Genomic DNA, 15234 nt, shown 5'->3' on the forward strand with positions numbered 1-15234 from the left:
GATCATAGAAAGCCAAACTATAGGAACTTTTAACGTTATTGCTAATCCAGGGTACAGTGTTTATTTTCATTCGTATGCATTTGTTTTTTCAAAGCATCAAAGTAGTACGTTTAAGGAATATAATTTTTCTACTTAATTGATTTTTATTAATGAACATAAGTGATTCTTTTACTTTAGGAGTTTTTTTATGTGTTTTTAAAGTTGTATATCTTTAATGTCTACATATCTATATTTACATATTTATATATTATTTTGTCATATATTACTGTTTAAGAAATCATTCCAAAACTTAGTGGCTAAAACAACAGTAAATAATATCTCAGACAGTTTCTGTGAGTCAGGAATTCAGGTGCAGCTCAGCTAAGTGTTTCTGGTCACAGTCTCTCAAGAGATTACAGTTAAGATGTTGGCTGAGGCTGAATACTGCAGTCATCTGAATTGAAAACTTGACTGGAACTGGGGGATATGCTTTAAAGATGGCTTACTTATGTGGCTGGGAAATTGGTCTTGGCTTTCTGCAGGAGAACCCAGTTATTGGCCACATGGACCTCTTGAGTGTCTTCATTACATGGCAGCTGACTTTCCCTAGAGTAAGGGAACTGAGAGAACAAAGTAGAAATGGCAAATGTTTTTATGACCTAGCCTTGGGGATTGAATACCATTACTTCCGCTGGATCTTGTGATTCACACAGACATACCTGATACTGTGCAGGAGGGGGCTCCACCAGGGTATAAATACCACCAAAGTGAGGGTCACTAGGTCTTTTTAGAGGCTGGCTATCACTATATATATGTGAGTTTATTGTGTATGTATGCGTGTGTGTGTGTATGCAGGCGTGTGTAATTTATTACCTCTCCAGTCCCAGAGACTCTATGATAGACAGAATTTCTAAAATATCCTCCCAGAGATGTTCTGCTGTAATCCCTGGATTCTCTGAATATGATGGGCCATCACTTCCATGGTTATGGTATATTATACGGCACCATTGACTTTAAAATAGGGAAATTATCCCAATCTAATTCCATGAGCCCTTCAAAACAGTGGGCTTTCTCTGGCTAAAGAAGAAGGGGGAACCAGAAAGATTCAAAACATGAGGATTCAAAACATGAAGATGTAAGGGACCATGTGAGAAGGAATGTAAGTGGCCGTTAGGAGCAACAAGTAGCCCTCAGATGACAGCCGAAAAAGAAACAGCTCAGACCCACAACTGCAGAGAAGTGGATTTTGCCAACAACCTGAATGAGCTGGGAAGTCGAAACTCCTCCCAACCTCCAGATAGGAGTCTAGCTCAGCTGACACTTTGATGTTAGCCTCGTGAGACTGAGCTGAGAACCCAGTCAAGCCCATCAGGACTGCTGACCTACAGAACTGTGAGATAATAAACAGGTTTTGTTTTAAGCTGTGAAATTTGTGATAATTTGTTACCTAGCAGTAGAGAGCTAATACAGATATCAGTGGAGGTTACTAAATGATTGCATTGTATGAACTCTGTTTCTGGTTAAAAGGTCAAAACTAGAGTTCTGGATATCAGGTTAGATCTGGTAGAGGTAAGGCCACTAGTTGAATAAACTTAGACTAGGCCCAGAGATGACTGGGGCAGTAAGAATAAATCTGGAAACATTCAACCGTCATTTTTATAGCTACTCTTTCCTGACTCTAGCTTCAGAATCCTCTAATTTATTTATCATCAGTTTTGATTTATGTGAACTTCACTGAATTTGCGTATATTCAGTTACAGCACCAAGATTAAAAGTGGAACTAGAGAAGTGCTACTCATGCCAAAAGCAGAAGCAGCAGAGGAGAAATCAAAGAGAAACCAACTCTGCTGAATCAGTAATGGAAGTGAGCTACAGGGCTTCTTCCCATTCCCCGAGAACGTCAGATTCCTTACTTGCGGAATATATAAGCAGATAATTCTGCATCTGTTATAACTGAATATTGGTAGCAAAGATATGTTTGAAGTTTAAACTTTAGAAGTTTACATTATGTGGAGTTCAAACCATGTAATGGTAGCCTTCCCCTGTGAGATAATACAGATCAGATCAGTGTTTCTCAATCCTTTTTTCATTATTGCTCCCTAAGGAGCTTTTCAAACATTTTTTTTTCCTTAATCACCCCCCATCCCGGCTTGAGATTTTAATACCACAGATATACTGTAACTCAGTTTATGTACTGTATGTGTATCTGTGCTTTATATATAAAAAGAGTAAAATTATTCTCCCTCCCTAATCAAAACCAAGTTTCACCCTTATGGTTAGTATTACCCATGCTGAAAGTGTATGGTTAAGATGCTAATGTGATTAGGTAAAATTAAGATTGTACTTAAAGGGTTCATCAAAAAGGGTATTTTTATTTTGTAATCCGGAGATTACAGGACTAGCGAACTGCCCCCAACTCGAGTCAACAAAAAGAGATGGAACATCTGCATGTCTTAGTTCAAGAGTATCTCTGGAAGAGTAAACCTGGAAGCACTGCCAGATCTTTACATTTGACAGTGATGATTATACCTAGATCCTTGCTCTAAATAATAAGAAACAATGTAGCACATTTGTACAGTATTCGTACTGAGAGTTATTTCCATGCTTTATTCATGAGTGAGGTGGTTTTGCTTTGAAAGTGACTATCCTACTGTCCCCCAAAAGGATAGAGGCAGGGTGACAAGAGTCCTATTTTTGCATCCTGATTTTTCCTCAGAACAGTTGAATATTATAGCTTTATTTCTTTCTCATTGGCAGAGTTAGCTGTGGACTACAAGATCATAGGATATAATAAGGCGGGGGGTTATAAACTTAAATGCCTACAATGGCCAGGCATGTAATAGAAATGCAGAAACAGTGCAGTATAAGACATAAATAAATGCTTTCTTAGTCAGTTTTGGTTGCTTACACTGCTTATAACAGCAACAGATATTTCTTTTTCTTGCTCATAGATCTATAGATTGGTCAAGGTAGGTCTCATCTTCAAGCTGCAGTCAGGTTCAGTTCAGCTCCATGTACAATAGTGGCAGGGAGAGATTTCTAATTGGTGTTCCTTGAATATAATCCACTGACATGATTTGTTTATCCTATTTCGTGTTTTGAAAGGCAAGATAATCAGGGTTCTGTCCTAATACAGGAATTTCGTATATGTGATTGATTGGATCATTGCTTCTAATTCATCACTCACTTCCTGATTTAGAAATAAATATCTTTCTCCATAAAGGTTATGTAAGAGTCCTTCATATGTTATATGATTATTATATGAATGACTATGTTTCTTGATACTGTTTGATTTTTATTTTAAACTCTGAAACTTGGGACACTTGTCAGTTCCATGTTCTCCTGCTTCTTTCTGTTCTGTTCCTTTCCCTTCTCTTTTTCTATCCCTTCCCATTTACTTCAAAACCAGCAGTTGTCCGTAGGAAATAAGGTACTGGTGGAGAGAATCCAAGATATAAAAATCTTCACATGTTGATGTAAAATGATTTAAGATCGAAACTTCTTTCACAAAGCAAAGTGCTACCTGCTCTGAGATTATTTGCTTTTTGTTTGTTTTAGGATTTAGAGAGTTAGTTATTTTTAAAATGAATTTTGTATATCTAAAGACCTAATCATAATTCTACATAATTGTAGAGCAAATGGAGACAAGTAGTTAGATGCTGAAGTTTCCACATGCTCTTTTCTCAGATCAGAACCAGGCAGTCCTTAAATTGTCTTCTGCAAAGTACTGGTTTGGCTGTTTGCCCCATCCTGTTGGCTCCCACCTCGAATGTGGAGAGAATTAACTTGGTAAGATTTTAGGTCCTAATCAGTCTGGGTTTCATGTTCATCTCAATCATTTAATCTCATTTATGATTAAAATGACTAGGCTTCGTTTTTACTTTTGTACAATTAGACTTTTTAAACTTGAGAATAATTCTCTTTCTTCTTAACCAATTACTAATATTTACTTCCTTGTTGATATTTGAGTGATCTTCATTTTTGGTTATTTTCTTTCAGTTCTTTTACTTTTCCCAGGCAAGTTGAAACTCAGGCTCTAACTATAAGAAGCTAATTGTATTTTACTGGTGTCTTCTGTGTGTAAATGTTGTATTCACTTTGCATTTCCAAGAAGCAAATAACTTAGACTCTTCTGGTTTGGCATGTTCACTCTTTCTAACCACCACTGGAGCTGAACCTGGGAACTGAACACAACTTGAAATTTTGTGGTTTGGCTACTAGAATTCAGAGCTGAACTATCTGAGGCTAAAAACTGTTAATGTTGAAATGTTTTAACCCACTAAGTAAACCTGACAAAATGAAATTTAATTTTTATGTAGATGTCAGATATGTGAAAACTGCTTAAGGATGGTACCAATGTTGTCAGTTTTTATAAAAACCTGATTGGTAAAGCGTAGAATTTCTATAGTACTCTGTAGTGAAATGGGGAGTGACTGTGAAATTAATCTGAATCACAATGGCTTCTTTGGTTATCTCACTGCAAAGATTGTAAAAGAGTTGTTGAATTCAAAGATGGGTGAAGCATTTTTTAAATGAAAAGACAGGATACATCTAATTTGCTGACCTTTTTTATATGACAAGTGGCTATGGTGTATGCTTCATAGCAGATTAAAAATCAACCAACCAACCAGTGGAACACTCTTAATCCATCCCGTCAAAGTAAAGGCAATATTTTAATAAGGAGTGAGAAAGCAAATGCCTTTTTAAAGACAGAGATTAAAATATAGAGAGAGTGTTTTTTTAAGTCGCTATTTGGAAATTTTTCTGTTATGTGATTTTCGTTGTCAGAAATATGTGTGTCCAATGAAAACTTTGCTATCTGCACACTTTAAAACTTGTTACAATATTTTCTATACTGTTAAAAACCTTCCAAATAAAGATTTTTAATTGATTTTTAAATCAATTGTTAAAAAATGTAAAAATATATCTTAATCGACATGAGGGTAGATAGAAATTTATTAGCCAAAATTCAACAAAAACTTTTGCTAACTGATAGACATTATTGAAAAATGAAAATAGTGATTTAGTAAGTACAATAAATAATATATTTCTTAAATTTAATTTCAGTGCTTGCATTTTTGCAATTATCCCTTTCTCAACTGTACAACCATTACAGTTAAGTACTGAAATAAATAGAGCATAGGACCTGACATTTCAGTCACAGAACTGCAAAATATTTAAATCAATATTTAAAAAGTAATATAATTTCACTTATTTTAATTATTATCATTATTTCACTAAAAGTATTAATGTTTTTATGAGAGTGAAAAGATCTATACATCTAAGATATGAAACTCTTAAAATACTTATCTTTTATTCTTTTTTAGCCCTATTTTATTTTATATATGTTTTATACTGTATAGAACATATTAGTAAAATAGTATGTATGTAATAAATATGCATTATTGGAAGACCATGCTAAATTTTGTTTGTTTGTTTGTTTTGGCTTATCAGAGTATGTAATCAAAGAAGTTTGGAGATTCCTTTTCACTGATCACTCATGATCTGGCAATCTTATTTGTAGTAACAATTGTTTACTCTTAAAGTTTAAATCATTGTTTTAGAGATTACAAATTAGCACATAGTTTCTAACTTGTGAACTTTTGTTTTTTAATGTTGAGCCTTGATAAATGAAGTTTAGGTTTAGTCTAAGTTCCAAAACAGTGGTTCTTGAAAGTGTAGAACAGCATCGGCATCACCTGGGTACTTTTCAGAAATTTGAATTCTCAGGCCACATCTCAGACCTACTGAACCAGAGATGCTAGTTAACAAGCTGGCCACGTAATCCTAATGCTCACTCGGTTTTGAGAACCACTGGCCTAAATGATTTAGACTCATGCGTTGTCCCTTCTTCTTTCTACTTCATGATGTATCTGAGACAGTTTCTTCATGCCTGTAGTATATCTCAGTCTTAGCTCAGACTTTTTTCATCTCTTCCAGAGATTTTCTTCTCTCCTCCTTCCCTCTTCTGTTCCCACTTCCTATTGTGAAAATTGTTCATTAGTGTCATTTTTCACTAAAGGGATAGCGTTTTGGTTCTTAAAATTTGGATGCCAATGTGACAATTAGCATATGTTTAAAGGGGATATTTTTAACATTTTCATATTAATATTTGTTAAGTAATTCCAGGTGGACTTGAATATGCATGTGATTAACTTCCTATTTTCTATCTATACCCTCTTGATTTCAAATTTTGTGATCTTGAAATACCTTTCTACCAACTAAAATTTCAAAACATACACTTCAAATTAGTAATCACTTAGATTCAACAATTGTTGAATTTTGTTACATTTGCTTTATTATTGCTCTTTTTACACACACATACACATAAGCGCACACACACACACCATTTTTTTGCTGAACCATTTGGTACCAAACTATTCCTCAGTACCCTTTACCTCTAAATACTTTTAAGAATAAAGGTCAAAGTAGCTCTTAAGAAGACTAGTACAAAATTGTTCTGAAAGGCCAATTCATAGCAAATGCTAAACCAATTATTAAAGCCTCTTAAATATTTTCAAGATCCTTCTATAAATGTCTTAATGAGGAAAAGGTATAGAACTCCAAGTTGTGAATGTATAAAATAAATCCTCCAGCCTTTCTCAACTAAAGTTTTCATCTGAACTACAGAATACAGAGGATGATTTGAATGACTATTTTCTTATTTCTCCCAAGGATGGTACATAACCAGTACCAATCCAGATGCATGGGGGTGAAGTTAATTCATTATAGACAATGAATGTATTAGAATGTTCTCCCTGGGAACCCAGGAACCTAGGTTAGTTGGACTGTGTCTGTGGTAAGTTCCTCAAGGATTTTGCTTTGACTAGCTTGTGATGTTTATACAAATAACTTATTTGTTTATGTCTTTATTTATTTAAGATTACAGGTCCACCAGGTTGTGGAAAAACTCAGTTTTGTATAATGATGAGTGTTTTGGCCACATTACCCACCAACATGGGAGGATTAGAAGGAGCTGTTGTGTACATTGACACCGAATCAGCATTTAGTGCTGAAAGGTAGGGGATTTTTTTATTTTCCATTTTAATACTTTAGTTTTGTAACATATATAGCATGTAACATTTTCAAATAGGTTAACGTTTACTTTTTCTTTTTTTTTCCTGAGAACACAGAATGCTGGATACTATTTTAAGGAACTTTCCTTTTCAAATTGACATAGGAAACAATTTCTTTCTGCCTTTTCTATCCCTTTGTTATTGGTTAAAGTGAGATTCCTGGATAAGCTCTGTTTTGCAGAAAGTCAGGAAGAAAGAAGTTCAAGAAAGAGAGGGAGGAATATAAGTGAAAAATGGGGAAAATTAATAAAGACAGAAGGTAAGCTGCTTTGTAATTAATTTCTAGTTGCAAGTAAAATATTAGTGAATAGAAAAATTGCAGATTTCAAACTTTTTTGATTGAGAAGTATTTCATTCTGATCTTTGAAGTAGTATGGTATTAAATGTAAGAAGCACACTGATAGTAAGTATATATATGTTTGAAAAGAAAAGATTTCCTTAGTTTGCCAAGGACCTTTAATATTCTATAGAGAGGCATTTAGTCACTTGTATAATACTGTATACTTGAAGATAAGTCTGGTCCCTCTCCTTTCTTGCTTTGTTTGATATTTATAAACAGGAACACATACAGCTGGAGACTGACTCTATTTTGTTCTCTTAGTCAAGGTATGGGATAGGTCTAGTCTTTAGAGTCTTTCTCTCACTATGTCATCATAAATCAGATCTCTCCCTTATTTCTAAGAATACTGTTTAAATCAAATGATACTCCCTGACCAGATAAGTTTCATATGGATTATTTTGCCTAGAGCTTATTTGCTTTCTTCTGCATCTCTTGGTTATCTATTCTTTCTAAGTATATGCCACTGGCTTGTCAGCAATTTGAATTTGTGTTTCATCTTTGTGTCTTCAAAACCAAGTCCAGTTACAGTGTATAAAATTGCTAAGAAAATGTTTGATAAATGAACGAATTGATAGGTGTTACTCTCAGATCATGAAATCCAAATACCATTTTCTATTAAAAGGAATGAGGCTTCTTTGGGGGAAATGGCTGATTCTAGCTTTAGAGCAAGAAATTTTAAATTGAGTGTGAGACATCATATTAGATAGCAGGGAAATTATCAAAGACTGCTTAAGAAGTGTCCGAAGGACTCAGAAGTCAATCTCTGGAGGCTCCCACTGGCCAAAGATGAAACCAATAGGAATACTAATACAATAGGAATACTAATTAAAATACATGAAATATGTTTAAAATCTATGAGTCTACAATATTAAGAAATGAAAAGCAACTAATTGATCACTCTTGGAGGATTCTGGAGAAGCAACTCATTATTTTGAAATGAGTTTCATTATTTTGAATGAAAAAAAGGAAATCAAACATCTTTTTCTTTTTCCATATGAACTATATTACTGAGTAACATATAGGTCTTTTAATAAAAGCATTCCAGTATAAATGTAGAAGGAATGCTAGAATGTCACCAAATTACAAACTCTAACAATCTAATGGACCTAGGCATTGAATATTGTGATATAATAAGAAATATATATTTTGTCTTTGTCCTGATTCTTGGCAAAATAACTTGTAAAACTTTTGGACTTTGCTGAGCGATAGAAGAGAGAAGAACGGTATTTGTTATTCATAATTTGCAAGTTTATGCTAGTGAGGTGACTCTTGGTGGCCCTAGATAGCTTTAGATGGGGGTTAGTTGCTAGAGGAATCAATCATGTGATTATAGGTTGGAACTTCTGAGAAGGGGAGAGAGGCAGGAAACTGGTTAGTCACCAATGGCCAGTGGTTTAACCAGTCATGCCTATGTAATGGGGTCTCTATAAAAATCTCTAAATAATGAGATTTGGAGAGCTTCTATGTTGGTGAACACATTGAGGTACTGGTGGTGTGCCTGGAAAGGGCATGGGGGCTCTGCTCCCTCCACTCCCCAATGCTCAACTCTATGCATGTCTTCCATTTGATTGATCCTGAGTTGTATCCTTTATAATAAACTGGTAATAGTAAGTAAAGTGGCTTCCTGAGTTCTGTCTAACCAATTATTGAACTTGAGGAGGGAGACAAGGGAACCTCTGATTTATAGCCTGTCAAAAGTACCAGAGGCCCAGGTCTTGGGATCGGTGTCTGAAGCGGGGGCAAACTTGTGGGATTGAGTCTTTACTCTACGGGGTCTGAGCTAATTACTGGTAGTTGGTGTTAGAATTGAATCAACTTGTAGGACACCCAGTTGGTGTCCACAGGGAAATGGAGAATTGCTTGGTGTGGAAAACCCACACATTCGATGTCAGAGGTGTTAAGAGTAAAAACAGTTCATAAACGTAAAAACGTGCTAGCATCATAAAAAGATATCCAGTCACTGTGGTACCTCCTGATGGAAGAACAATCAAACAAGATGTGATCAAGCTTTCAGATCCAACCACCCGTCTACAACATATACAGAGAAGAGAGGATCATGTTGAGCTATACCAGAGGGATGCAGTCAGCAAAATCCGACCTCTGAGAACTGACAGAACAACGTGCTTTCTTTAACAAATAAATCATTAAGATTAAAAAAAGTCTTAGAGGAGGAACTTTTGGATTAAAAGAGACTTAAAGAATGTGTTGCTCTCATCACATTGTACACTTCAAACTTACACAATGTTATACATCAATTATATCTCAATCAAATTGGAGGAAAAAGATGTATTGATCACTTGCAGTATGATGAACTTATTTGGATCTTAAACAAATTAATGGTTTAAAAAAATAGGAGCATAAACATGAGACCACTGGAATATATTTACTACAGCTGGTAATGACATTGGCTCGCTCAGGTTGTCCAAGTGAAAGATACTCTTTAAAATGCCGGTGACTAGCCTTTAACTAACAAGTCAAGTAGGTATTCAATAGCCTATTAGGTAATAAATAGCTAACGTAAAAATAGCCCTTACAAAAGTTCAATAGAACTGGCTTAAAGAATTGAAGGACTAAAGTTATTCTAATAACAGAAATTCAGTTAATGTAATTGGATTCCTGCTTTTTTTATACACATATAAAACTGAGTTTGGGATGTCTTTTTAGCGAATAAACTATTGTCTGATTCCATTGTTATCAGTATCACAGTTCAGAGTAGGTTTAAAATCATGAATTGGGTGAAATCCAGCATAAATACAGTAGTAGGTGACCAGTTTACATTTTCCAAATTAATTTGTGGAGGTTTTTTGTTTGTTTTTCTTTGTCTTCGCATATAGCCTTAATTATCTACTTTTTGCATCCTCCGTATTTACTTATTTCCTTCATTATTTCTTCCTGCCTCTGTGAATATTAGTATTTGCATCAGAGGCAGATTGGAAAATGAAGAGGTAAATTTTAGTCCCTTCATTTGAATTATGCTGCATAATTTGTAATGAGCTCTTATGAAGGTCATTTGAGGATAAGGGTTGATATTTATGTTGTTTTTACTTTTCTAGCCTATTTCTAGGCTTGAAAAGTGTGGTCATCAAGCTGCTACACGGAATGCATTTTGAAGTCTGGTGATAGGGTCAGGTGGGATCAAAGTACCAGCATTCTTTTGTATAGATGCCAGGCTTGGCATTCTTACACTGCTTTCTGGAGTTTGTCATGGTGAGTCAGAGAATGGAGCTGGCTCGGTACTGTCTTGTCACATTTCATTTATGCTATTACAAGACTGCTTGACCCCTATTTGGATTTACTGGGGAAAATTGGTTGATCAGTTGGGAAAGTTTTTTGCTGTAAGTAACTGAATACCCACAGAATAGTGGCTTCAACAAAAAGAGGTTTTTTTTTTTGTTTTTGTTTTTTCACATAACAAGTATATGGTTGCTGTCACTGGTCCTGCTACCAGTGATAAAAGAGAGACTGGTACATTTTTAGGCATCATATCCATTCTGTGCTCAATTCAGTGAGAAGGGAAAGGGCCAGGTATATCTTTTAGCAGGAAAGTATACTTCTTTTTTCAGAGTAGCTGCTTCCTCCCTTTTGCTGATTTCCTTTCTACCCACTGGAATCCTGCAGATTTCTCACTGGGCCACTACTATATGCAAGGGAGGATGGGAAAGTGAGGGGTAACATTGTTATAACAAGCATGATGAGTGTTCTGGGGCTAGTTAGTATTACTGCCTGAATAAAATTAGGGTTCTTATAGCAAGGAAGATATGGAATGGATATTGGTAAGTAATAGTGTCTGTCACAACTGGGTTGATTTCTGGACTTAGAGAAGACATAAAACAGGAAAATATGAGACTAAAAAGGAATATATTTTAGCTCTCTATGTCTCTGTATGTAGCGTTGTCTCCATTTTGTGTTTACAAGCAAGCTGTCTGATCAGCAGAATTGAGAAAGTGAATCGAAGGATTAATATAAGGGAAATTTAATGGATTCACATATAGAAAATTTAGGATAAATGATAACAATGGAAAATAATTTCTTTAAATAAGTTGCTAGATATCTTTATCAAGGAGGAGGGAGAAAACAAGGCGAGAGTAAATAAAAATATATTAGTTTAAAATGCACTTAAAAAAGAGAAAACCTTGCAGCTATGTACTTAAAAGCAGTTTGGAAAGGTTATATTTTTTAAAGCAATACACTAACTAGCTTATTTTTATATGTATTGAAGAAAATAACCTAAAATAGTATATTAATCATGCTTGTTGTCATAGACTGCAGCTGTGTCTCCGGACTACTTAATAATTACATAATAGTATAGCCTGGTGCTAAACCCTCTGGGACTCAGGGACTGCCATAAGGAGAGGGGAACACTAAGCAGGCAGAATTCTGATTGCTTCAGAAAAACGTCTGTGTTTATTTGTTTTACTTATTGGACTTAAGATCTGATATAGTCTCTCTGTGAAAATGCCATCTTCTTATTTGTTATTGTGTTTATTTGTTTAGCTCTTCTCCACTGGATGTTTACCCGAGGATTTACTTTGTATTTGTCATTTGACTAATGCTTATTGTTGTGGCCTGTAAATGCTTTCCAGTAAAAACACACATATTAAAATGAGACAACTCCCTGAGATAGGAGACCTCAGTTAGTTTGAGTGGGAGTAATGAGTTGAAGAGGGCTCATGGTAAGAAATCCTGAAATTCTATTTTCTCAACATTTCTTTGGTATAGGAATGCAAATTCAATGAATATTACTTCAAACAATAGATTTCCCATAACCCTTATGAGGCAGCTGTAAAAAATATCATTAATATGAATAAGTGTTTCTTATTCATTTAATCTTGATTAAAAAGAAAATGTAGGTTAGTGGGCAGGAGTATTTGCTTTATAATTAATTGATCTGGGTTCCTGCCTTGGTGGTGCCATTTATGAACTATAAGTACTTGAATGAAATATTTAACCTAACTAATGTGTATAATCTATAAAATAAAGAGAATAATTTACAAAAAAAAATCTGATATAGCCTTAATATGCTATGTACTTGTATATACCTTGAGAATATGGATAAATAGGTTAATCTAGTGATCTGTCTATGAAATTTTGGCAACCATGAGAATTTCAGGATTCATGAATTAAATGAATACTATATTATTCCTATTGGAGATAAAAAGATGGAACTGGAAGTTAAGAATAAAAAAGAAAATATAGATGGTAAATAGTAATAGATGTTTTTGAAATAAAACTTTGGGAGAAATAAGATGGATAGAAGGAAGTAAAGCAGAATGTTAGAACTGCAAGCAGATTATGTGTGAGAAAAACCAAGGGGTCTGGGGAGGAGAACGGAGACCCAGGACCCAGGAAGGTGAGGGCCTGGGGCCTGGGTAGGACATAGAATCAGAGTTTTAGGGAGTAGAAGTGGACATTCTTGAGTGGTCATGAAATCAGAAAAGCTTTGAAAACTAGGAAGAAGATGGAGTCCAGCGGGGGAAGAAGACATTACTCAAATCATCACAAAAATATAAAATTATGACTGTTGTGACTCAGTATACAAGGAGAAGTGAATGGTGTTGGTGCTGTGTGGAAGCAGTGGCCAACCTTGGACCTGGAGGAGCTGCTGTGCTCGGTATGCATGTTACTTCCAAGGGTGCCCAATGCCCACAGCCAGTGTGCTTTACCTCTCCCAAACTATTTAGAGTGTCACTCATTCTGAATCCTTGTATCAAGAGGGAGGCCTTTTATGACTTTGGCTGATTCTTAAGGCAATATCAGTGTGGTCCTACCTATTTGCTAGTTGGTACAAATCAGGGGACAAAAATGGGGGAGATAAATTCCCTCTTACAATTTTTTGAGACGGTTTCATGAGTCTGGGTAGATTTTCCATAGTCCAGTTCCAGATACATTATCATTTGTGAATCTAGGTGAATTAATAGGGAAGGAGATCCTGAAGAGTTTCTAGGATAGAAAATGGAAATTAGTTATAAGTACTTATTATTTCTAAGACAGAATTTTGGAATTTTCCGGAATCTGTAAGGAACTAATAGATTCATATTATTATGTTTAGTAATACCACAATGCTGAGCAAGTACATATTGAATTAATGAACAGGAAAATATTACATACAAGAAGCTTTGAAAAACCATAAACTTTCATTTCAGCACATTTATGATGCGATATTTCAACTAGAATTTTGGAAGACTTTTTTTTTTCTACATTAAGCATATGTTTTGTTTCAAGTTGGCATGTGGTCACTAATGTAAACCTTTTAACTTTCCTTTTATACAAGAGCTGTGAAGTAACAGGGGGAACTAATAACAAAAACCTTGATCTGAGTCCAATCTTCTCCACTTCAATGAACTGGTAATTCCATTCTTCCAGACGCTGATTCAATTAGTCAAGAAATCTCAGCTCTTTTTTTTTTTTTTTTCTTTACACTTCATTGTGAGTTCAGTGACTTCTAATCACCTGAGCTATTCTCTAGGTCAAGTCACCATTGTTCCTTATCTGGACTACTGCACTAGCTGATCTTGTGTTCGGCCTGCCCCATCCCTAGCCTCTTCTCCATTCTGTAGCTAGAGTGATTCTTTAAAAAGAAGTCAGGTCATGTCAGTCCTGCTCCCAGGCTTCCAATTTTTCCAGATACAATCTAAACAAAATACCTAAGGATCTTGCAGGATTTGGGCCCCTGGCTAGCCCTTTGATGCTATTTCTTTTTATTCTCCCTTTTGCTTCTTGCGTTTCAGCTATGTTAGCCTCTTTGTTATTCCTCAGACACCCCAGGCACCTGGGCTTTCACACTTGCCATAATTCTCTTGTCCTACGTGCTGTTCCACTGGATATCCATAGGGTTCATTTTTGCATCTCCCTTGAACCTTTGCTCAAATGTCACCTTATTAAAGAGGCTTTCCCAGACCACCTTATACAGAGTAGCACTTGCTTCCATCTGTCACAGTCTGTCCCCTCATCCTGGTTCACTTTTCTTTAGAGCACTTATTACCTGATGTGTAATATACTACATTTCTTTGTCTCTCTCAGTATAATGTAATTTCCATGAGGGAAGAGATTTTCATTTGTTTTTTGTTTTGTTGTTGTTCATTGCCATATCCTTAGCACTTAGAACAGTGCCTGGCATATAGCAGGTCCTCAAGAAATATTTTTTGAATGAATGAATCTTAAGTGCTTTGAAAGGAATAATTTTTATTAAAAAGATGTCCACTAGATGGCATGGCTTTCAGACTTTATGTAATTAATGTCTGGGAGCACAAGATAGGTTCTTTTCTGTTACTTGCTCTAACCAAAAAAGATCTTTGTGATGAAGATTGTCATAAGAAATTGCTACGATTAATGTGAGACATGTAGAATACTACATTTATATTTGGTTTTCATTTTATAGATTTTTAGCTATCTTTTCCAAAATAACATTTGAGGAAACTTATGGAATTTTACAGCCTATTGGTATGTGAATTACCATCTGTATAGTTATTTAGCATGGTAACTGTGGTTATTGTTTTTATCTTTGTGCACAGTTTTTCGGTTTATAAGGATGGATCCTAAGTTAGTTCAACTCATTGAGCTTGACCTCAAAGGCACCACCATCCCACTTAAACCTTTTGTCAAAAACCCTCTAAAAGTTTATTTTCCCACTGCCATCTCTGGTTCCTTAAAGTCAGTAAGTCTCTTCTAGTTTACTTCATACTAAACCAGATAAATTAAACATTTTTAGAATGATAAGAAAGAAAATACTCCCATTGCCTAATAATGGAATATCTGATATCTTTTAATATCTAGATGTTTTTGTCATCAGCAAGAGTTGTGGCCTCTATACTTCATGGTGTTAGAGATTTTACCACTAAA

At 35.2% G+C, this 15234-nt stretch overlaps 1 protein-coding gene across 13 annotated transcripts in view; it reads left to right on the forward strand.

Annotated features, from left to right (window-relative positions):
* Positions 1-15234, forward strand: part of RAD51B (RAD51 paralog B) — a 488946-nt gene that overhangs the window by 14989 nt on the left and 458723 nt on the right. For 11 of the 13 annotated variants that reach the window (XM_015591934.2, XM_015591935.2, XM_015591932.2 and 8 more), the window contains exons 5-6: positions 3667-3768; positions 6862-6998. In XM_015591934.2, the coding sequence (XP_015447420.1) occupies positions 3667-3768; positions 6862-6998 (239 nt within the window). The remainder of the gene's footprint in view (positions 1-3666; positions 3769-6861; positions 6999-15234) is intronic. The other 2 variants (XM_015591930.2, XM_015591928.2) reach the window with 1 other exon arrangement.

The sequence above is a fragment of the Pteropus alecto genome, unplaced genomic scaffold (genome assembly GCF_000325575.1).
Source record: "Pteropus alecto unplaced genomic scaffold, ASM32557v1 scaffold276, whole genome shotgun sequence".
NCBI lineage: Eukaryota > Metazoa > Chordata > Mammalia > Chiroptera > Pteropodidae > Pteropus > Pteropus alecto.